Here is a 24573-nt window from a genome sequence, read left to right on the forward strand (position 1 = left end):
GAAAAGAAAGGTTTGTGTAATTTTAGTCAAGGTCCTTTTGGAGTAAAGAAAGAATGTGGGAAAAATAACCATTCAGGGTTAGTCAAACTTGAAAAGAGAGGATTGAAATGAAAGAAAACACCTTGTAGGGAACATGTCAGAAAAACCTCTTCTTAATAATTTAAAAAATAGAAATAGATCATTTTCCTCATGTGGGAAAGAGACTCCCCAACCAATAATCATGCTTATCCCCTTTTAAATTGAAAATAAAATAAGGATGCCTATTATTGTCATTATTATTTAATATTGGCTTGGGTGTTCTGACTAGTGCGGTGGCATTTGAAACAGAAGTAAGAAGAATCAATATTTGAAAAGAAGAAATAAAAATATTTGCAGTTGACATGGTTGAATGCCTAAGTATTCTCTAGATAAGAGGAAATGTCATGCACAGTGACTCAGATGATGTGATACAAGAACAGTGCTTGAGGTCTTAGAAATGCAATTTGGAGAGCATAGATTCCAAGAGAAACCAGACTGTGTCCCATTCAGAAGGATTTTGTCAGTCCTTGTAAGATGTGCTGGTACTGGGACTTGAATAGGATCTGGATGTTATCTGTTTTTTCACTCAAGCTGGCAGTCTGCCACTTGAGCGAAAAATCCATTTTTTTGGCCAGTCCTGGGGCTTGAACTCAAGGCTTGAGCACTGTCCTTGGGCTTTCTTAAAGCTAGCAATCTACCACTTGTGCCACTTGTGGGTTTTTCTGTGTATAATACTGAGAAATTGAACCCAGGGCTTCGTGCATGCTAGGCAAGCACTCTACCACTCGGCCACACTCCCATTCCCAACATGGTTCCATTTTTCATCTTTTTGCTGTTACTTATAAATAAGAATCTCTTGGATATTTCTGCCTCAGGTGACTTTGAACCACCCCTCTCACTCTCTGACTAGCTAGAATTACAGACATGAGCCACTCGTGCCCAGCTCAGAGGGTCCTTTGAACAGCTAAAAAGAGGGATTTAAAATGGGTTAGACAGGTTCTTTATTAGGAATTATGATTGTAGGGTGAGGTTACTTTTATAGCTCATTGATTCAACCCAGCACAGCTTCGACCATACCATTGTTGTAGCAAAGCATTTCATTTACACAAAATGCTCAGGACATTCCTGCTCTTTGACTAGACTTCTTTTGGCATGTAAGCAAGTTATAGGTGGTCACTAAAATGCTAAGTGGAGTCTGGGTTGCAAAATGAGTCACTGTTGTCAAATTTCCTTCAGAAATATGCAAACATCTGTAGCAGTTACAAAAGACAATAAAGACGTTCGTTTGCAGAACAGTAAGACATATATATGCAATTGTATTTTAAATAAACTTAATGAGTGACACACAAATACACATCTACACAATCTGACAAAACTATATAATTTAACTGAGAAACAGGACATAACCTTAATGAAGAAACATTTTTTGTTGTTTCTGGATAGAATTGAATATCAGAATAATTAGCTCTCTTAAAATGAATTGATGAATTTATTGTGATCTCAATTCAGAACATCAACAAAATTGTTTTTGCTGGAATGAGGTAGTCAGTTCTGCTTTAAGGCAACATAGGCATTTCTAAAAATCACCCAGCTGTGTAAAATTGCGCAATTAAAACCACTGGGCTTATGGGTAAAATGGGATTAGAGGCATTCCATGAGGAATCTCTGTCAGTGACATACACAGAAAAGAAAGGAACTTAATGAAAATGGCATCACAGTTTTTCATGTATAATGATAAGCACTAGGTGAGTACCATAATAAAAGACCTGAAATACTTAAAAAAAAAAGACCTCAAATTTGTTTGTAGAAATGAACTTCAAAGGATTATAGCACATTAGTTATTATGGAAAGGTAGAGAGAAGGCACCTGTTGTGAAAGGATTTCGTTCATCAAACACATGATGAATGGATGAAGCTGGTAAGTGGTGGCAGGGTATATACCTCTCTTTACATATGTCCCTGAATGGCTTGGATTTTGAGCACAATTGCCTGTATTTCTCACTGCTTTCAGCAGCCCAAATTTTCAGCAACCCAAATTTCTTGGTGTCTCCCTCTTTATTTCTCTTTCTTTCTTTCTTTCTTTCTTTCTTTCTTTCTTTCTTTCTTTCTTTCCTCTCTCTCTGTCTCTCTCTCTGTCTCTTTCTTTCATCTTCTTTCTTTTTCAGTTTTGGGGTTTGAACTCAGGGCCTGGGTATTGTCCCTGGGCCTATATGTGCTCAGGGCTATTGTTCTACCACTTGAACTACAGCACCACTTTTGATGTTTGAATGGTTAATTGGAGATAAGAGTCTCATGGAGGCTGAGATCTAAGAATCATGATTTGAAGCCAGGCTGAGGCCTCTTGAACCATGGTTCAAAGCCAGCTCAGTCAGTAAAGTCTAGTGCACTCTTATCTCCAGTTAATCAGCTAAAAGATGGAAATGTTGCTGTGGTTCAAGTGGTAATGTGCTACCCTTGAGTGGAAAAAGCTTAGGAACAGAGCACAGACTCTTGAATTTAAGACCCAGATTCAACATACATACATAAAAAAATCAATAGACAGACCACAGGGTCAAGGAATCAAGACTCTCAATTTAACTACGTGGAAGTTAATTCTGATATCTATTAACATGAGCTTGGAAGTAGATTCACATACCTGCACATACTTGGGCTGATTTTAGTCCATTGAGATCCTAAGAAAAGTACTACTACACGGTGCTAGACTTCTGAGCTACATAGAATGTGGGATCTGCTGGGTACTTACTTGACTGAATCCTAGCTACTCAGGTATCTGAGATGTGAGGCTCCTGTCTCAAACCCAGGCCAAGCAAAAAAGTCTATGACACTCTTTTTTTTTTGCCAGTCCTGGGCTTGGGCTCAGGGCTTGAGCACTGTCCTTGGACTTTCTCAAGGCTAGAGCTCTACCACTTGAGCCTCAGCACCACTTCTGGCTTTTTTCTATGTATGTGGTACCGAGGAATTGAACCCGGGTCTTCGTGCATGCTAGGCAAACACTTTAACCACTAGGCCAAACTCCCACCCCCCCACACACTCTTTTTTATGTGTATGTATGGATGTATTTTTTGCCAGTCCTGGGCAGTGAACTCAGGGCCTGGGGCACTGTCCTTGGGCTTTCTCAAGGCCATCACTCTACCACTTGAGCCACCACTTCCGGCTTTTTCTGTTTATGTGGTACTGAGGAATCGAACTCAGGGCCTTGTGCATGTTAGGCATGCATTCTACCACTAGATCACACTCCCTGCCCCAAGTCTGTGACCCTCTTATCTCCAGTTAGCCAACAAAAAGTTGGAAAAACACTGTGGCTCAAGTGGTAGAGCACCAGTCTTGAGCACAAAAGCTTGGCTACAGTGTCCAGGCCCTGAGTTTAAGCCTTAGGTCTGGTATACACACAAAATATGGCATCTATTTGTGTTGTTTTTAGCAGTTAAGATTTCAGACATTTGTTACAGCATAAATAGAAGATGAATTACGGACGCTTTCCCTTGTGATTAATACATAATTTTCAGGGTAATATTTTATTGCATTTTATTGTTGGGGTACTGTGTAGAGAGGTTACAGTTACATTCGTCAGGTAGTGGGTACATTACTTCTTGGACATTGATACCCTCTCCCATGTTTTTCTACCACTTTCCCTCTCCTACCCCTTCCCAATCATCTCGTTTTTCCCCTTCCCTTCCCTATTTCAAATATACAAATAAATGTATATACAATAAACCAAGTTCCAAAGTCAGATACAGTAACAATATGAGATAAACCATAAAAAGAAAAAGAAATAGAAGAGAAATAAGTTCACATCATACATTAAGAACAAAAATCATAAAGATAAACCTCTTATTTCTATATACTGGAGTTCTTTTTGCTCAGCCTCATCCTATATGACTATATGTACATACCTTTTTTTTTCAGTGGGAGGAGGCTTGAACTCTGGGCCTGGGCGCTGTCCCTGAGCCCTTCAGCTCCTGGAGCCACAGTGCTACTTCAGATTTTCTGGTGGTTAATTGGAGATAAGAGACTCACGGACTTTAGTACCTGGGCTGGTTTTGGACCATGATCTCAGCCTCCTAGTAGCTAGGATTACAGGCATGAGCTACCACGCCCGGTATGAAGTAGCTTTTGACCTATTGTGATCCTCTGCTAGGAGAATTTTAGATGTGTACTAATTATTGCGAGGTTATATATTTATATAATATACTTTATCATATATTATTATACTATACTATAATATTCCATATTATATTATACATAATACAATACATTATATATTATATACAATATATAATATATTATATGTACTATATATTTATATGACTACAGGTGTGAGCCACTGGTGCCCAGCTACAGGGTAATATTTTGAGATCATATGAATACTGAGTTTTTTTAACACCTAAGGATATCTGAATCAGTTAATACTTTGGAGAGTGTAAAAGAGTGATGTTTTTTTTCTTTTCTTTCTTTTTGTTTTTTTTTTTACCAAAATTACTCATTTACTTTCTTATTTTTTTCTGGTTTTGCTGGGGTATAATTGGTCAATGCAAAGTATACCTATATAAGATATATATAATATTTTGATATATGTATACATTGTGAAATGATTACCACAATCAAGGTAATTATTATGCTTATCAGTTAACATAAGCATGCCCTATATTAGACCTTCACAAAAGTTCTGTATAACTTTGTATAACTATCTAGACGTATTTACTGAGATCAGAAGTACATTTATGGTTGCAGTATGCTGGGGGAAGGGTGTTACCAGTGGATGATCTCAGAAGTGAGGAGCTCAGATTCTTGGAAACTCCAACAAAGAACTGGGTAGAGGACAAACACAAGAAAAGTAAAGTGGGATAGAGTGAAGAGAGAGAGTAGAGCAGGGAGGAGAGAGGGAGGGAGAGAGGGAGATAGAGAGAACATTATTAATGGACACAGCAGGTTCAAGCTAGGATGCTCAAGAACAAATATGAAGTTAGGAATTTCAGGTGTCTGTAAGAGCAAATAAAAAACCCTTCAGTTTATAGTTGAGGGATATGGGAGGCATTCATAGGAATGACAGTGGGCCAAGGCTTACAAGTTAGCATCTTGTTGGAAGGGTGATGTGTGTATGTACAAGGAGGCCATACCATAGTTTTAAATATGTGTATGAGATATAAATGTGCGAAACCTTAGTGGGAACTGCACAAATTTCAGCCTAAGTATGCATACACTTCTACTGTGTAGGTGCCTCAGTTTGTTTAAAACTAGCCTGGAGATTTTCTTTCTTGCTTTCTTTCCTTCCTTCCTTCCTTCCTTCCTTCCTTCCTTCCTTCCTTCCTTCCTTCCTTCCTTCCTTCCTTCCTTCCTTCCTCTCTCTCTGTCTCTCTCTCTCTCTCTGTCTCTGTCTCTCTCTCTCTCTCTCTCTGTCTCTGTCTCTCTCTCTCTCTCTCTCTCTCTCTCTCTCTCTCTCTCTCTCTCTCTCTCTCTCTCTCTCTCTCTCTCTCTCTCTCTCTCTCTCTCTCTTTTGCCAATCCTGGGGCTTGACTTCAGGTCTGGGACACTGTCCTTGAGATTTTTCTCTTGCTCCGGGCTAGCACCCGACCACTTGAGCCACAGTGCTACTTCCGGCTTTTTCTGTGTAGGCAGTACTGAGGAATCGAACCCAGGACTTTGTGAATGCTAGGGCAAGTATGTTACCACTAGTCCCATCTCTTGGTCCCTAACCTGGAGATTTTCTACTTTTAGGGAGAAGGAATAACTTCAGACTGACCACTTGATTTGCCAGGGAGGAGTGGCCATGGGAGGAAGATGGAAGAGATGGAACTCATGAATGTCTTCTAGGGTGTAACTAGGATTGTGGACTGGTTTCAGTATCCTTTCCCTATAGCTAATCTGCGTTAAGAGTGTTAAGGACTACTGGGAATAGGTATAGACTTTCTTTTGGAATGAAATATTCTCAAATTGATTGTAATGATGGGTATACAAGTCTAAACTATTCCAATTTTTTGCATCTGGCTTTCTGCATCTCAGTAGGTCCAAAACTGAGCCATCTTCAAGGCTCAGTCTCTACCACCCTTCCTTTTCAACTCCAACGGGAGGAAGTGGAAGGAAGGAAATGGAGACAGAAATTTGAGAAGTGGTATCAATGTGTATGAAGTAAAGTAATGCACCTTCTATCTGACGAATATAATTGTAACACCCCTATTAATTACAATAAAAATATATGAAAAAAAGGTTTCCCAGTGGTAAAACATCAGACAAATTTTACTAGACACCCTTTCTTAAAAAAGGATGAAAATGGGGGCTGGGAGTTTGTCCTAGTGGTAGAGGGCTTGCCTAGCATGCATGAAGATCCGGGTTCGATTCCTAGGTACCACATAGGAAAAAGCCACAAGTGGTGCTGAGGCTCAAGTGGTAGAACTCTAGCCTTGAGAAAGTCCAAGGACAGTGCTCAGGCCCTGAGCCCAAGGCCAGGACAGACAAAAATAAAGGATGAAAATGACTAAACTAAACTAAATTGAAAAACAACAACAACAAAAAACCCCAAACTAAACAAAAAACAAAAAAAAAACCAAAAACAAATGAAGAGGCATTCTTTATTCATTCCAATCTGTATTTCCTTTTTTGCCTGAATATTTATATTATTAGGTCATCAATTACATAACTCAATCAATCACAAAATCTAAGCATTATTTATTACATATACTAATATATATCCAGAATCTGTATTAAATTGTTATTGAATAGTTCCCATGTGTTAGGCAAGGAGAATTGATTTCATAATCTCATTTATGTATCACGTCTATCCTGTGAAATAGATCTATTATATCCAGAGATGTTGATAATCTGCTCAAGTGATTTAGGTAGCAATTTAAACAAGGTATAATTCCAAATACTGTAATCCTAATTTCTCTGAATATCATTTTTATTTTTGGGTTATGGGTTTTGAACTCTGGGCCTGGGTGCTGTCCCTGAGCTCTTCAGCTCAAGCCTACCACCCTACCCCTTGAGCCACAGCCCCATTTCCCTTTTTCTAGTGATTTAATTGGAGATAGGAGTCTCACATTCTTTAGTGACTAGGTTGGCTTTGAATAGTAATTCTCAGATCTGAGCCTCCTGAATAGTTAGGATTACAGGCGTGAGCCACTACACCCAGCTAATTTCTTTAGATTTTTAAAACTAGGAGAGCAAGGATTCTGCATTTTTCTTTGTAAGCTTTTCATCGCTATACATAGTCAGTGCTCAATAAGTATAAACTTTGATTTGCATTGCCTCACACATGCAACACAAGCTCTACCACTGAGCCACACCCCAGTGGAATATCTACTTAAATTCTAAGAGAAGCCTCAAGTGAAAATACCAGTTACTTCTAAAGGATTTAGATGTTAAAATCACAGATGGCATATTCGTTGTGGATCGGTAACAAGTCCACAATGTCAGGCTGGAAGAGAACCATACTTTCACAATTTCTTTGTCCTCTTTATGAGTAAGAACTGATTGAGCCACATGCACAGTGGGTCTAACAAATATGATCATTTGTTGTTTTTACTCCCCCCCTTTTTTGGGTACTTGGGACCAAACCTAGGAACATGCACTTACTAGGCAAGTGCTTTGCCACCGAACTATATCCCAGCCCTGGTGTGATCATTTCTAAATTGATGAATTCCTTTGGTCTCCTAGCCTGAAAAGACCTACCTTGTGGTATGTGCTCATTCTGGTTTGTCTTTGCTAGTTGCCTGCCTCCCCTTCTTGTGCATTTGAATGAGGTGTAATACCTATTGGAAACAGCTTTGAAATTCAGCAGATCAGATTTATCCAGGAAGGTGATCAACTAGAATTATGGTGTGGTATCAGGCAAGTCATTTCTCTGGACCCCAATTTATTCCTAAAATGCATTGGAAACAGTGGGGCTGTAGATAAGTGGTGCAGCTTTAGCTCTTGAAAAGCCAAATGTGCCATCCTTAGCATTGTGCACTTTTTCTTTTCTTTTTGCAAGTCCTGGGGCTTGAACTCTGGGCCTGGGTGCTGTCCCTGAGCTCTTCAGCTCAAGGCTAACACTCTACCACTTGAGCCACAGGGCCATTTCTAGGTTTTTCTGTGCTTAACTGGAGTCTCATGGACTTTCTTGCCCAGGCTGGCTTCTAACTGCCATCCTCACCTATCAGGCTCCTGAGTAGCTCGAATGTGAGCTATTGGGGCCCAGCTACATTTTCTTTTAAAAAGAATGTAGGGGCCGGGAATTTGGCCTAGTGGTAGAGTGCTTGCCTAGCATGCACGAAGACCCAGGTTCGATTCCTTGATACCACATATACAGAAAAAAGCCAGAAGTGGTGCTGAGGCTCCAGTGTAGAGCTCTAGCCTTGAGAAAGCCCAAGGACAGTGCTCAGGCCCTGAGCTCAAGGCCAGGACTGGCAAAAAAAAAGAATGTAGCATTCATCTTTCAATACTTTGGCATTGTTAGAATTGCGTATTTAATAGTGCTAGATGATAGGTTATGGAAACATCAAAATCTAGGAATCTAGATGGGATTAATGATCAGTGTACACATCATTTGATTTCATCTATTTTGCTATAAGCATTATAAGCGCCAACAATTGAGGGTGTTAACTGATCTGTAGGGGCTGGAGGTATGATTCAAGAGGTAGAGTACTGGCATATATATACCACTGGCAGAGTGGTATATTTGTGAGCATGTCACAAGGGTTGTTCGCAATTTTAGTGTAGCCTCTAGTAGTACTGGAAATTTGCCACAGTCATTAGGCTGCAGTGTCAATGATATGAGCTCAAGGTAGCCTCAGAATTGAGCAGTGAGTAGGGGTGGAGGTTGGTGAGGAGGTATGCATAGTTATAACAGTGTAAATTAAAAAAAAATCCAACAAAGCACAGCTGGTTTAGAAGTGAATGTAGACAGTCTGATAGTTTATTATCTCAGGTTTGGTCTGCCCCATCCTGGTAAAAATAAGTCATTAAGGCAGGTGGTTCAGCCTTTCCTGGATTCAAGGATTCCTAGATTGCCATGAAGTAGCTGCAGGAGGGAAGATGGGGAGCATTAAGACCCTTCTTTCCAGGACCAGCCAATAGGGTAGATTCCTTGTTCTAGTGAAGATGGATGTTTATTAATTTACATTTTATCCCTAGGGCATGGCTTACTGTTCTAAGTACTGTTTGATGTTAGAGACCTATCATTTTAGAAAGTAAAGATGTGTCATTTTACAACTAACTTGTGTATCTCCTTTGGCTAGAATAAAGTCTATTAATCCTCAAGTGAGTGGAATACTAAAAAATCAACAACAAAATGTTTTGGAGCTGGGCACTGGTAAGTTACACCTATAACCCTAGCTACTCAGGAGACTGAGATCCGAAAAGTAGAACCAAGAAGTCCTGGCAGTCAAATTCTGAGACTTTGATTTCCAGTTAACCGGCATATAGCCAGAAGTAGAGGTATGGCTCAAGTTGTAGAGTGCCAGTATTGAATGAAAACGTGAGGGTGTGAGGTTGTGAGTTCAAACCTTATGGCGACGCTAAAGAAGAAAACAAAAGACTCATCTTGCAAAATTCTATGACTTTAGTGGCCACATAGGCTGGTCACTTTAAGTTGGAAAGCTTAATTACAGCATTCCCTCCCCCTCTTTCCAGAGCCCCTGCAATCTTATTCTCCATTTTAGGTGCATGAGCTCTGTGAGAAATAAATGACTCAGACTACAGGATCTGCACCCCAGTGGCCCTGAAGGACTGCTGTGCATAGAATCAGTCCTGAACATTAGAGCCACCTTGCGTTTATTAGCCTTACTTAACGAGCCAAGAGTAGTGTTGAAGTAAGCAGTCAGGAGGGGTAGGGTCACAAGATGTTTTCATCATAATTAGAGCTAAGATTACGTTTTTTTTTTAAATGAAGAATACTTATGGGGGGGGGAATAACCTTATGAACTTCAACGTTCCTTTCATGCTCTGTTTGTCCAGTACATCACATGCAATGTATGAGGACATACAGGTTTGAACTTTTCCAAGCTTGCTTGTTGTCCTGAGAGGGCCTTTGTTTCACCCTGGCTACTGTTTATATCTCTCTCATGGTTAAGTTCCCTTTCCATTTCCCACTGGTCATGGCTAACTGCTACTAGCGTTGGAAAACATTTAATGGATGGGTGAGGGGAGGAGGTCCCTCCTGGAGAGAAGTAAGCTAAGGAAGGCTGAGGATGGCTGACATGGAGACTGTAGGTGCCATTTGCCACTTCCACCCATTAGGCTGACATCTAATCCCTTTTATTCACTGTCCCCTGCCTTCCCCCTCCCCCTCCAGAAATCACTGATTCTAATTTGGCACAAAGGTACAAAACATCCCGGGGGGTGGGTCATTTGGCTAGACAGGTCGTTTTTGTCTGGCTCAGACAACGAATGAGGCAAATTGGAAGAGGCTGTGTCTTGTCCCTTTCTCGGTTTCTGACACACCAGGTTTGTTGTTGTGGATGGGAAACAGTCTCAGAGATCACGAAATCTTATTACATAGCTGAAGTGTGTGTGTGTGTGTGTGTGTGTGTGTGAGAGAGAGAGAGAGAGAGAGAGAGAGAGAGAGAGAGAGAGAGAGAGAGAGAGAGAGAGAGAGAGAGAGAGAGTGTGTTGTGTGTTTTGTGTTATGTGATGTGTGTTATGTGTAGGGAGGAGGATAAGGGGTGGGATCCCATGACGTGATTGGCTCCACCTCCTGGTAAATATAAGGGGCGATTGGCGCGCAACGACCCCAAGCAGCATTAAAGCCTGAGCAGCCGAACTCAGCATCCCAACTCGGTTTAAGTCAGCCTCGCCAAACCCAGACCAAGCTTCTTTGCTCTCTGGCGTTGTCACAGCTTTGTGGTAAGCCTTTGGGGCCGACACGTGTGTTAGAGGGGGAGACGGGGAGGGTCCTGGCATACCTAGGATTCTCCTGCAACCATCGCATGCAATCGCATCAACCTGGCAATGACCTGTTGCTGGTGAGACCCCGGCCCCGAAAGCAAGGGCTCCTGTCTCCACCCCAGCTCCAGACCGATTCTAGATGGGAACGGGGGGGGGGGGGAAACCCCTAAAACACTGAGCGCTGAGTCGAGGGCGGGGGCACAGGGGTCTCCCCCTCACCTTTGCAGAGAGGGAAGTGAGAGCCATCTCGTGCAGGGAAGGGCTCTGGGGCCCTTCCTGGGGAGAATGTCTCCCAATCTTAGATGAAGAAGCTCCGCCTCGCAGCAGTTGATGATTACAGGTCAGTCTAGGGGGGCGACAGGAAGTGGGGGGATATTTGCTTACTTCCCTGGGCAAAGGCAGCACCCACGGAGCGGTGAGGGGGGCCGGTTTGCTGAGGACAGATACAATTGAACCGGTGGGTCACTTTTAATCTGCAGTGGACGTTGGTCCCCTCCCCTGGGTGATCAGAGAGCCATGTCTCCCAGACAGGGGGACGTGCACTGAAACGATTGTGGGTGTTGGGCGTGAGAAGGGGGTTCTTCCAGAGTTGTTGGCCTCTCCTTAGTTGAGCTCTGCTTGAATTTCTAAGGTGTCACAGCCTAGGGAACAGACACTAGATTTTTTTGGAGTTTCTGGGTTGTGGTCTAGGATAAATCCTATAGGTTCCCTGGTCAGAGAAAGAAAATTGAACATTGAGAACTTCCTAGGTACCCATCACTGTTCTACTACAGGGGGATTTCATATTGCTTTGCTGAAATTAGCCCTTCCACAAACCTTATGAGGTAGTGCAATCCTTACTTGCATCATTGTTATTTCTACTTGCCTGGAAAGGGGGAAAAAAAAAACGGTTTAGACGTAAAGGCACTTCCCTTTGTCCCTGTAATTCTTCCCTCCCCTCTCCCCCTCCATCCCTTTTCTAGGTGGAGTGGGTTTTGTGATTCACTTTTAGAGCTGAGGGATAATGAGCCCTATTGAAGGTTTTTTTTTTTTAACTTGTTTTTCAGCATCATCTTCCATTCTGACTACAATGTCGTGTCAGGCTCTTCAAAGATTTGGTCAGAAGCTTTTGCGGAGACGGATGTTGGATTCAAGCACAACCGACACTCGCCTTGCCCGATGCCTGAACACTCTGGACTTAGTAGCCCTGGGTGTGGGTAGCACACTAGGTGCAGGCGTGTATGTCTTGGCTGGAGGGGTTGCCAAAGAGAAAGCAGGACCAGCCATTGTGATCTGCTTTTTGGTGGCTGCCCTATCATCCTTGTTGGCTGGGCTGTGCTATGCTGAGTTTGGTGCCCGGGTGCCTCATTCAGGTTCTGCGTATCTCTACAGCTATGTCACTGTGGGTGAACTGTGGGCCTTCACTACTGGCTGGAACCTTATCCTCTCCTATGTCCTTGGTAAGATGGTGGGGCTCAGAAGGAACTGCACAGTTGGCAAGGAGGGTGGGAGGGATTGGTGCCAGGACATCTCACTGGAATGGTAAAGCTGAATATCCTTTATTCTTAATCTCGTGACTTCAATACTCATAAATGTGCATACTTGTGGCAGTCTGGGAGGGTTGAAGATGTAGAGACATTGTTTCTTCTATTCATCTCTATCTGGATTGGTTTCATTACACGACTGGTTTTGGTTTTGGTGGAGCTGGGTATAGTGGTCCAAGAAGTTAGAAGGCTGAGATAATATGATTGAGGGTTTCAGGTCAGCCTGGGCTACCTAGTGAGCTTCTGTCTTTAAAAATAAAAAGAGCCGGGTGTTGCTGGCTCACACCTATAATTCTGGCTACTCAGGAAGTTGAGATCTGAGGATTGTGGCTTAAAGCCAGCACAGGCAGGAAAATGTTCGGGAGACTCTTTATCTTCAATTATCCACCAGAAAACAGGAAGTGGCACTGTGGTTCCAAGTGGTAAAGCACTAGTCTTGAGCTGAAGAGCTCAGGGACAAGTGCTTAGGCCCGAAGTTCAAGCATCATGACCGAATAAAGGAAAAAAAAAATAGATGACAGTGGGATGGGAGTGTGGCCTAGTGGTAAAGTGCTTGCCCCACATTTACAAAGCCTGGATACCACACACACACAGAAAAAGTGAGAAGTGGTGCTGTGGCTCAAGTGATAGAGCACTAGCCTTGAAAAAGCCCAAGGACAGTGCCTAGGCCCTAAGTTCAAGCCCCAGGACAGGCAAAAAAATATATATATATATGTGACTATGGCAAGGATTTGTGTGAGACCGGTGTGGGAAAGAGAAAAAGCTTGACCCCATCCTTTTTTTCTCCTCTCCTCTATCAGGTACAGCCAGTGTAGCCCGGGCCTGGAGTTCTACTTTTGACAACCTGGTTGGGAATTATATCTCTCAGACTTTGAAAGGGACCATCGCACTACATGTCCCCAATGTCCTTGCAGAATATCCAGACTTCTTTGCTATGGGCCTTGTGTTGCTGCTCACTGGTGAGGCCAAGGTGCAGGGCAGAATGATGGGGCCTGTGAAAGATGTGATGGAGTTGGTGATGGGAAGGGGAAGACACACTGGGAAGGAGGGTGTCTGCCATAGAGAGAGGCAGGAAAAGGATGCATGAAATAAGGATTCTCTTTGTCATGATCCATAATGAATTTTCTTCACAGGACTGCTGGCTCTAGGGGCTAGTGAATCTGCCCTGGTGACCAAAGTGTTCACAGGGGTGAACCTTTTGGTTCTTGGCTTTGTCATCATCTCTGGCTTCATTAAGGGAGACCTGCAAAACTGGAAACTCACAGGAGAGGATTACGAATTGACAAAGGCTGGACTCAATGACACTACAAGGTTAGAGAGCCACTCTTAGGAGCTACAGAGTTGGGGATACAATGGAAAGCAGGGGGATTCAGAGAGGGCTGGGCAACAGGAAATGGTTGAGCACTGAAAGCCTAGTAAAGCAGTTTGGCATTAGAGAAAAGGTAACGGGGTTGATTTAATATATCCAAACCTTGTCCATTCTATTTATTTATTTATTTATTTATTTTTCTACTTTAGCTTGGGCCCTCTGGGTGCTGGAGGATTCATGCCTTTTGGCTTTGAAGGGATTCTCCGTGGAGCAGCTACCTGTTTTTATGCATTTGTTGGATTTGACTGTATTGCCACCACCGGTAACACATTCTGTTCTTTCTGTCTGGGGCTTGGGTGCTCGGGCTTCATGGCAGATTGGGGGTGGTGGGAGAGCTATGTGCTTCCCTAGTTTCGAAGTTTTGTGCTGTACAATTTTGTGCAGGAGAAGAAGCTCGGAATCCACAGCGTTCCATCCCCATGGGCATCGTGATCTCCCTCTCCGTGTGCTTTTTGGCTTATTTTGGTGTGTCTTCTGCCCTCACTCTCCTGATGCCTTACTATCAGCTTCAGCCTGAAAGCCCTATGCCTGAGGCATTCCTCCACGTGGGATGGGCCCCTGCCCGTTATCTTGTGGCTGTTGGCTCCCTCTGTGCTCTTTCTACTAGGTCAGTGGCAAATGTTTTCAGTGGCAAATGGTTGTGGCTCCTCTGGGGCCAGGATTTCACTGTAACATTATTTAGTAGTAGACAGTATAGTGTCCCTTACAAGGGTTGAGGAGGCAAGATGGAGATACCTAAAATGTACAGGTTTGGGAAGATACCACTCCAGTCAACTCATAGCAGTCTGACCATTCTCTCCTGCAGCCTCTTGGGCTCCATGTTCCCCATGCCTCGGGTGATCTACGCAATGGCAGAGGATGGTCTTTTGTTCCGTGTCCTTGCTCGGGTCCATAGTGGCACATACACACCCATTTTGGCCACTGTGGTTTCTGGCATTATCGCAGGTAAAAAAAAAAGTCCTCTTTTCTCTTTTTGGGTTCACTGACTTACTTTAACTTGATGAGTTATTTCTTTCTCTTTTTGTTTACTGCCCACCAATTGTAGCATTCATGGCATTCCTCTTTAAACTCACTGATCTTGTGGACCTCATGTCAATTGGAACCCTGCTGGCTTACTCTCTGGTGTCCATTTGTGTGCTCATCCTCAGGTGAGACCTCCCGCCTCCGTGTATTAAAGTGGTTCTTCCTGGGTGAGGATCAGTGAGGATGTCATTTTGTCATTCCAACTTAACTTGAGGAATCTGAATATCCCTTTCTGTCCCATAGATGTTCCACCACTAATAGTGATGAGGAAATTGCTTCCAAGGAAGGTGATGAGTGATTACTGTGTTGTTCTTAAAGCTGCCATCTCTTCCTATTTATATTGTAGGTATCAACCAGACCAAAAGATAAAGACGGAAGAAGAGGAAATGGAGATAGAGGAGGAGCAGACAGATGAAGCAGAGAAGTTGACCCTCCAGGATTTATTTTGCCCCCCCAACTCCATTCCGACTCCACTCTCTGGCCAAATTGTCTATGTTTGTTCTTCACTGCTTGGTAAGCAGTGATAGCTTTCCGGGGGGGGGGCTTTAAGGAGATCAGCCAGATAGGGTGAATATGTGTGATAGCATTTGATGGTTGAAGAAGAGAGGGTGACCTGGAGAGAGGGTGATCCTCAGGGGAATGGCTTACCTGACATCTTAGCATGTTGGTCTCAAGCATTTTTTTTTCATGTCTCTTAACTTGCCCATTGAAGCTGTACTGCTGACTCTTCTTTGCTTGGTGCTGAATCATTGGACAGTTCCATTACTTTCTGGAGATGCAGTTTGGGTCACTGTGGTTGTGCTACTCTTGTTACTCATTACTGGAATCACTGGAGTTGTCTGGAGACAGCCACAGAACCCTGCTTCTCTTCACTTTAAGGTAAATAGTATCTCTTTCCTCCTGACAACCTGTCTTGGGAAAAGAGACTCCAAACCCCAGTGGGCCAAGAAAGTTTATATCTAATTGGATCAAAAGGGAAGATAAGAGATACCTAGGCCAAAGGTTCCTTTTTTAAACATTGTTTTTGCCACTCCTGGGACTTGAACTCAGGGCCTGAGCACTGTCTTTGGGCTTTCTCAAGGCTAGTGCTCTTCCACTTGAGTCACAGCACCACTTGTGGCCTTTTCTATGTATGTGGTATTGATGAATCGAACCCGGTTCTTTTGGTTCTTTGTGCATGCAGGGAAAGCACTCTACCACTAGGCCAAACCGCTGTCCCCCCCGAAAGGTTCTTATGTTTGTGTGTGTGTGTGTGTGTCTCTGTCCTGGAGCTTAAACTCAAGGCTTGGGAACTGTTTCTGAACTTTTGTGCTCAAAGCTGGAACTCTACCACTTGAGCCATAGTTCCACTTCTGCCTTTTTGCTAGTGAACTGGGGATAAATCTCATGAACTTTCCAGCCCTGAATGGTATTGAACCATGATCCTCAGATCTCAGCCTCTTGAGTAATTAGGCTTATAAGCATGAGCCATCAGTGCCCAGCCTAAGACTTCTTTAATTGTCCCCTTTTAGTTCCTTTCCCCAAAGTGTATTTGGAGAATTCCATATGAGGTATAATGAAGGAATAGCACGGAAACAGAGTATGAGTGGGAATTTCATTCTGCCTTTTTTGGCCTGGGCGAGATGGGCCACTCTGGTATATGCAATAAAGATTTTCCTTTGTTTCCAGGTACCTGTTGTGCCTTTCCTCCCACTAGTGAGCATCTTTGTCAATATTTACCTTATGATGCAGATGTCTGCTGGTACCTGGGCCCGATTTGGGGTCTGGATGCTGATTGGTATGTACAAATTTGGGAAGAATAAGCCTATTGACTATCCTATTCCAATATCTTTCTTTCTTGACCTCCAGTAGAAGGTCTGTTAAATCTTCTCTGCAGGTCACTACCTCCCTGTCTCACAACTATCTTTCCCCACTAGGGTTTACGATCTACTTTGGCTATGGGATCCGGCACAGTGTGGAGGAGGTTAAGAGCCGGAAACCTCCACCCAAGACTACAGCTCAGGTTATAGACCTTGATCTCACCAGTTCCTGTATCCAGCCCATTTGACCTAACCTGGTCCCCTTGCTCTCTGGTCCCCTTACACAATAATGAAGAGCACTCTCGACCCCGTGTGCTGATCCTCCATGTGTTGTTGCTTGGGGGGATACTGATAGAGCTTGGCATTTATCATGGAGTGCAGGCTGGATATTGTCATCTCTCGTCTTTGTATTTTAGATTTGTCTACTCTAAAATGGTCTCTGTAGTTGCTTACTTGCTTTGAAAAAATATTATTAAAAGAAAATGGAAATAAAAGTACCCAACTCTGTCTTGTCCTTTGCTGGTTACACATGATGTAGAGGCTGTCATTAAGAGTAGAAAGCTTGCTGGGTGCCAGTTGCTCACCCCTGTAATCCTAGCTACTCAGGAGGCTGAAATCTGAGGATCACTGTTTGAAGCCAGCCCAGGCTGGAAAATCTGTGAGACACTTATCTCTACCCAGAAAGTGCTGGAAGTGTCGCTAAGGCTCAAGTAGTAGAGCACTAGCCTTGACTGCAAGGCCTCTTTGGGATAATGCCTAAGCCCTGAGTTCAAGCCCCAAAACTGGCAAAAAAAGACTAGAGAGCTTCAGAGTAGTGTCTTTTGTCTTTTCTCTTGTCACCATAAAATGATGTTTCTGGGTGTCCTCTTTCTAGATTCTGATTTGAAGAGAGTAGTGGAAGCAGCCTCGTGTAAGAATGACCTTGAGATATATTTTTCCTCTTGTTAAACCAAAGAGTAAGTTCTGATAAATAAACTGCAATGCCTGTCTCTGGGATTTGGGGGTGGACTCTGATCTCAACACTGGCATTGGTTAGGGCCTACACTGAGACTATTGTCTTCTAGTCCACCCCTTCTACTTGGATCACTCCCAGACTCCAGTGACTGCCTGGGCAACAGAAGTTTTGGCTGGTTATTTGGCACTGTTAGGAGGAAGAGGTTTGGGTAAAGGGTTGTACCTATGCAAGGCTATGGATTATTAGAGTAGTGTGGAATTAGAGGTTAGATTTGTGCCCAGACCCAGAATTATGCATTTATCCATTTGTCCAGCAAGCACATTAAAGTGTTAAACCCTATGCTAGGGCCTGGTGATACAAACATAAATAAAACATAGACTCTGCACTCACAAGGAATTGGCAAACCAGCTGGGAATACAAGCAGATAAGTCAAATACAAAGCTGATGATCCAGACAACGGTGAGTGCTTGCTGGACTTCTGAGAAAGCACGGAAGAAGCTTGGCCTGCATAGTTTGGATGTAGAAGTAGACTGATGGGAGAGCTTGGTTATCCATACACAGTGTGGAGGAAACTATGAAAGTATGGAAAACATGATCTGTGGTATAGCATCTAATTTGAATACTGCCCATGAGCAGCATGCTTGTGGTTATGAAAAGTAACACACTTTATCTCTGTCCATCGCACTAAGGGATTCCAAAGTTGTTGGTGGATAGTATGTGAATGGAGGAAAGGAGTAAGGAATCACAAGAATTCCAAGCTGGGTGATGTTTATATTTTTAGGTGTATAACTAAGCTACAGGAGGGAGATCATGCCTATAATTTATTAAGTAATTACACACATAGTCTCCTAAAATCTTATTTAATCTTTCACTAACCCTATGAAGTAGATATTGTAGTGTGTGTGTGTGTGTGTGTGTGTGTGTGTTGCTCATGGGGCTTGAACTCATAGCCTGGGTTTCTGAGCTTTTATGTTCAAGGCTACAGCTCTACTATTTGAGTCACAGCTCTACTTCCAGATTTTTGGCAGTTAATTGGAGATAAGAATTCTTACAAACTTTCTTAGCCAAGGCTTCAAGCCACGATCCTCAGATCTTAGCCTCTTGAGTAGCGTGGATTTCAGGTAGGAGCCATGGGTCCTGTCTTGTAGTACTTTTATATATGGTAGGGAACAGTTTTTCTTTCTTGTTGTTGGTCCTAGGGATGGAATTCTGGGCCTAAGCACTGTCCCTGAGCTCTTTTGCTCAAGGCTAGTGCTCTACCAAGTGAGCCACACAAGCACTTCCAGGTTTCTTGTGGTTAATAGGAGATAAGTGTCTCAGGGACTTTCCTGCTTGGGTTGACTTTGAACTGCTATCCTCAGATCTCAGCCACCTGAGTAGCTAGGGTTACAGACATGAGTCTCCTGTACCTGGCAGGGAACAGTTTTTAAGTAGAAAATAGTCCTAAATTTTATCACTTCAAAAAATCAGGGCCAGTTACTTGAAATTGGACAGGGAAGGGGGGAAAACCAAGAGGGGGGTGGGGGGGAGGGTAATGGGGACCAAGACATGTGAAAGGGTATCAAAGTATGTGAATTAATGCACCTTCTATCTGGCAAATATCATGTAACCCTTTTATTAAATACAATAAAAATACTAAAAAAAATCAGGGCCGGGATTCAAACCTAGTGGTTGTGATTAGTGAGCGTGTGCTTGCTCTTTAGCCACTCTGCAACATTGTTAGTAGTTAATTTGAGGGCACTGTGGTCAGTTGGGAAAATACATTGGAGCTTTTGGTCAATTGAACATAAGAGGTAGCAAGGAAGTTGGTTGTATGGATTTCTTAAGAAAATTCTGGATTAAGTTGGAAATTGTTAGCCTAAGATGAACATAGAGGAATAGAATGAATTCAGTTCTAGGCCTCCAGAATTTAGCTTCACACTGATGAAGAGAGAAAGTCAACAATTAGAACTTGCAACTACAACATAGGACTGTGCCAGAGTGACAGGTTGAGGAGTCAGACATCAACTCAGATATTGTATAATATTACAGAATCCATGTGGATGAGAGATTGTCATGGGGCTTGTCTGGAGGCGTGGTTCAAGTAGAAATCATGCCTAGTAAGCACAAGGCCCTGAGTTCAAATCCTAGTACTGAAAAATTTGAAACAAAAGGATTTTTTCAGCACAATTTGTATCATCTTATTTAATATAAGAAAACCCTTACATATCAATAGAAAGATGGGCAATCTGGTAGAAAAATGAATAAAGAATGTCAATAGTTTTCAGAAAAATAATATAGAATACCAAATGCAAGAAAAGATTCTGAACTTCCCTCAATTAAGGAAACATAAATAAAAAAGAACCATGAGATTTCAATTCTTGTTTTACAGACCAGAAAAAAAAAACAGAACAAAACAAAAACGCCTCATAGGTTTCTTACCTGGCAAAGGAATTTAAGGACATTAGTAAATAGATGGAGTTGCGCACTCTTGGGATTTCTTGGAGGGCAATTTGATTTAAGAATTCAAAAAACATTTCTTTTGACCTGATAACTCTACCTATGAGAATTTTCAAAATTCACACACACACACACACACACACACACACACACACACACACACACTAGTATTAACTAAGACATTTTTTTGGTGCTGGTGATGGAACCCAGGGTCTCATGCAAGGTATATATGTGTTTATGATTGAGCTATGTTTCTGGAAACTACTTAATGTAGAGTATCAAGGAACTAGTTAATAAGTTAAACTACTAAGTTATATTAATCCAGAACTGGAGGTGTAGCTCAGTATAAGAACACACACACAGACACACACACACACACAAGTGTATATGTCAATAGATGATATGGAAAGATCTTCAAGATATTTTGTTCAGCTGGGCACCAATGTTTTACACATGTAATACTAATTACTTGATAATCTGAGACTAGGAGGATTGTGGCTCAAGGTCTGCCCAAGCAAAAAAAAAATCAGGAGACATTTTCTCAGTCAAAGATACGGACTCAATGGCCCCAGGAGCTCAACCAAAGATATGAGCTCAGTTATTGAATGGTTGAGACCAGAAGAGTTGTGGTACACGCCAGCCTGCGTACAAGATATATATATTTGCCAGTCCTGGGCTTGAGCTCAGTGCCTGAACACTGTCCTTGAACTATCTCAAGGCTAGAGCTCTACCTTGAGCCACAGCACCACTCATGGCTTTTTCTATGTATGTGGTACCAAAGAATTGAACCTGGGTCTTTGAGTATACCAGGCAGGTACTCTACCACTAGGCCAAACTCCCGGCCTGTAGGAAATATTAATAGGAAAAAATCTCAGACCAGAAAAGAGATCCCGTCTACAAGGGCTAAGGATATGGTTCAGTGGCAGAGCATTTGCCTAGCAAGGTCAAACCCCAGAACTAACAAAAAAGGTTTTTGGTATTATTAATGACTCAGTAGAGGGCCAGGAAGATAGCTTGGTTGTAAACACATGCGTAGCATGTGTGAGACCCTAGGTTCTGTTCACAGCACCAAAGACATAACTCAGTAAATAGCCTTATATACATGCCAATTCTTGAGTTCAAATCCTAGGACCTCCAAAAAGGAAGAAAATACAATGAAATCCCCAAACGAAGAATGTTTGTGAGAAACAGAAGAGAATGCATTCATGGATAGTATTGTTTTTGAAATAAATATAAGATACTAATAAATTTCACTTTCTCTTCTGTAATTTTTCCATTTTTAAAAACTAGATGCCACCATCACTTTTTTGCCAGTCCTGGGGCTTGAACTGAGGGCCTGAGCACGGTCCTTGGGCTTTCTCAAGGCTAGAGCTCTACCACTTGAGCCACAGAGCCACTTCCAGTTTTTTCTGTTTATGTGGTTCTGAGGAATACAACGCAGGGTTTTGTGCATGCTAGGCAAACACTCTACTACTAGGTCACACTCTTGGCCTTCAATGATCACTTTTGCATTATTTTATAATCACCATAGTAATAAGAGATTAGTAAATGAAGGAGTAGTAGGACCTAGTAAAGAAGGAGGGGGAATGACTGAAGAGACAAGAGTGATGTGGAAATCTATGGAGGAATGAAAGTTTTAGAAACAGTTGATGATGCCAAAAGCTACCTGGACAACCAAGTTAAGTAAGAACAGAACAATGTTCATTGTTCATTGCACTATATAGGGATGAAAGCCCTATATAGTGCATTTTAAGTAAGTGGAGTGTGAGAAAAGTGGGTGTGGGCTATCAGCAGTAGCTAGAAGATGTTGAGGGAGTCTTTTTGCTTTTTTATTAATTAAAGAATTATTAACATTGATTTTTACATCATATTTCAAATGACATGCTTAACAAACAAGTATTCAAGAAGGGAATCTCTATATACAATCACTGGCACTTAGATTTTAGAACATAATTAAAATTAGGCTGAGGGTTTGTGTGTCATAGATACATATCAATCTATGTAATAAAACATGTCTATAGAGTCTTTTTGTTTTTAAAAAGGACCGTTGGGCTAGGATATGGCTCAGTGGCAAAGCTCTTCTCTAGCGAGTGTAATGTACTGGGTTTGATCCCCAATCCCATAAAGAAAAGACAAATAGAGTTAAAAGAAGAGCAGTCAAGAATTCATTGTAGAGGACTGGAAGTGTGGCCTAGTGGTAGAGTCCTTGCCTAATATACATGAAACCCTGGGTTCAATTTTTTGGTACCACATACACAGAAAAAGACGGAAGTGGCACTGTGGCTCAAGTGGTCAAGCGCTAACCTCCCGAAAACACAATGATGGTGCCCAGGTTCTGAGTTCAAGCCCCAGGATGGACAAAAAAAAATAATTCAAAGTATATATTACAAAATATAGAAAAGTAAGGGAAGGAGTGGGTTGGGATGGATGAAAATGTTGGAAGAGGTGACGTATTCATAAACTGTTTTGTTAAATGGCAACTTGTATGTATTACTACTTAGATACTTTTCGAAAAAGTGAAAAAAAGTAAAAGGACAATTCTTTTATTTATATGATTAAAGATTGTCAACACCTATAACTAATACATGCTGGTACTATTATCTACATAAATGATTTATAGCTGGGCACCCTTGGCTCATGCCTATAATCCTAGCTACTTAGGAAGCTGAGATCTGAGAATCATGGATCAAAGCTAGCTTAGGTGAACAAATTCAGAGATTCTTAATTAGCCACCAAAAGGCAGAAGTGGAGATATGGCTCAAGTGGTAGAACACTAACCTTCAGAAAAAAGCTGGGCTGGGAGTTTGGCTTGGTGGTAGAGTGCTTCCCTAGCGTGCACGAAGACCCGGGTTCAATTCCTTGGTACCACATATATAGAAAAATGCTGAAAGTGGTGCTTGGGTGCAAGTAGTAAAGCTCTAGCCTTGAAAACGTCAAAGGGCAGTGCTAAGGCCCAGGGCTCAAGCTCGGGACTGGCAAAAAAAAAAAGCGATGCAAGACTGGAAGACCCTTAGTTCAAGCCTCACTACTGACACTAAGCAAACAAAAACAACAAATGGGTTGTAATGGAGGAAAGAGTCCTGTGTTTTGATTCTCTGTATCTCTTGTTCATTCCATATGTTTCCAGACTTTAGACATCTGAGTGAAAACTTCATGATTTTTTCTCTAGATCTGCAATTCCAGCAATATTTTTATAAAAATACTCTAAAAGCCTAAATACACTTTTAAAAAACAGTGCTGGGAATTGGAATCCATAATCTCATTCATACATGCTAGGCAAGCACTCTATCTCTGATCCACAAACCCCTCTCCCCACTAAACAAACTTATTTTTAAAAATAATTTGCCATTATCCTAAGTTGAAAACAAAGCATTTTTCTAATACATACTAAAATAAATATCTAACCATTTTTAAATGTTTGTCTCTGCAATATCGAAGTAATCACACATACCACATTTTGGAAGCATTCATGCAGTGGGCACAGTGACTAATCTCTGACAGGCACTACGCTTGAAAATGGAGGAGAAAATTGCTTGGGGCCTGATCTAATCTTGATCTCTTGAAGGAGACAGAGATAAAATTGATCCAAAATGAGTAAAAAAAACACAAAGTACAAAATGGTAAGTGTCCCTAGAAAGGTAATCATGAAGTACTGTGAGAATTCACACAGGGAAATTCTCACAGGGAGTTATAGAAAGTCTTTAAGGAGGTCAAGGCATTAAAAATATTTTTATTATCTTTAAGTAGTTGCACAAAAGAGTCACTATGAAACAAAACAGTTTATGAATACAGTGTATTTTGACCAATGTCACCCCATTAACATTCTCAGCCACTTTTCCCAATCCATCCCTTCCCTCACTTTTCTTAATTATGTAGCATATGTATTGACTTTTTTTTTTGCCAGTCCTGGGCTTGAGCTCAGGGCCTGAGCACTGTCCTTGGACTTTCTCAAGGCTAGAGCTCTACCACTTGAGCCTCAGCACCACTTCTGGCTTTTTTTTCTATGTATGTGGTACCAAGGAATTGAACCCGGGTCCTTGTGCATTCTAGGCAAGCACTCTACCACTAGGCTAAACTCCAAGCCTTGTATTGACTTTTGTTTTTGCTATTTAACAGTTTATGAATACAGTGCATCTTGAACAGTGTCGTTCCCTTCAACACCTTTATCCCCCTTCAAACCACTCCTTCCATTATTTTCTTAATTTTGTGGTATATACAATGAATTTTTGACTTCCTTCTCCACCCCTTCCCCCTTTATTTATCTCTCTCCCTGTGGTGCTACCCACATCCCCTCTTGCAAGCACCCATTATCTGGTGCTTATTTTGTTGGGCTTTGACTTGATCATTTGAAGTTTAAAGGACAGGTAAAAATGTGTCAGTATAGGCTGGGCACTGGTGGCTCACATCTGTAATCCTACTTAATCAGGCAGCAGAGGTCTGGGGATCTTGGATTGTAGCCAGCCTGCACAGACAAATCTGTGAAACTCTTGTCTCCAATTTACTAGAAAATACACACACACACACACACACACACACACACACACACACACACACACACAACCAAAGACAGAAATGTGGCTCAAGCTGT

General features: G+C 42.0%; 1 protein-coding gene across 1 annotated transcript; it reads left to right on the plus strand.

Moving 5' to 3' along the window:
• Positions 1-10744: 10744 nt before the first annotated feature.
• Slc7a3 (solute carrier family 7 member 3) lies at positions 10745-17023 on the plus strand. The gene is made up of 12 exons (XM_090326818.1): positions 10745-10835; positions 11924-12316; positions 13201-13359; positions 13534-13711; positions 13919-14031; positions 14154-14376; positions 14575-14714; positions 14815-14917; positions 15139-15305; positions 15505-15671; positions 16461-16569; positions 16709-17023. Exons 2-12 carry the CDS (start codon positions 11947-11949, stop codon positions 16837-16839), a joined length of 1860 nt encoding a protein of 619 aa, XP_090182944.1. The 5' UTR covers positions 10745-10835; positions 11924-11946; the 3' UTR covers positions 16840-17023.
• The last annotated feature ends 7550 nt before the right edge of the window (positions 17024-24573 follow it).

Source organism: Megascapheus bottae, chromosome X, assembly GCF_031878675.1.
Source record: "Megascapheus bottae isolate mThoBot1 chromosome X, mThoBot2.hap1, whole genome shotgun sequence".
Classification (NCBI taxonomy): domain Eukaryota; kingdom Metazoa; phylum Chordata; class Mammalia; order Rodentia; family Geomyidae; genus Megascapheus; species Megascapheus bottae.

Coding starts and splice junctions, on each gene's coding strand:
- Slc7a3 (XM_090326818.1), top strand. CDS start 11,947: ATGTCGTGTCAGGCTCTTCAAAGATTTGGTCAGAAGCTTTTGCGGAGA. Junction 14,032..14,153: donor TGACTGTATTGCCACCACCG/GTAACACATTCT, acceptor AATTTTGTGCAG/GAGAAGAAGCTCGGAATCCA. Junction 15,306..15,504: donor TGTTTGTTCTTCACTGCTTG/GTAAGCAGTGAT, acceptor TGCCCATTGAAG/CTGTACTGCTGACTCTTCTT.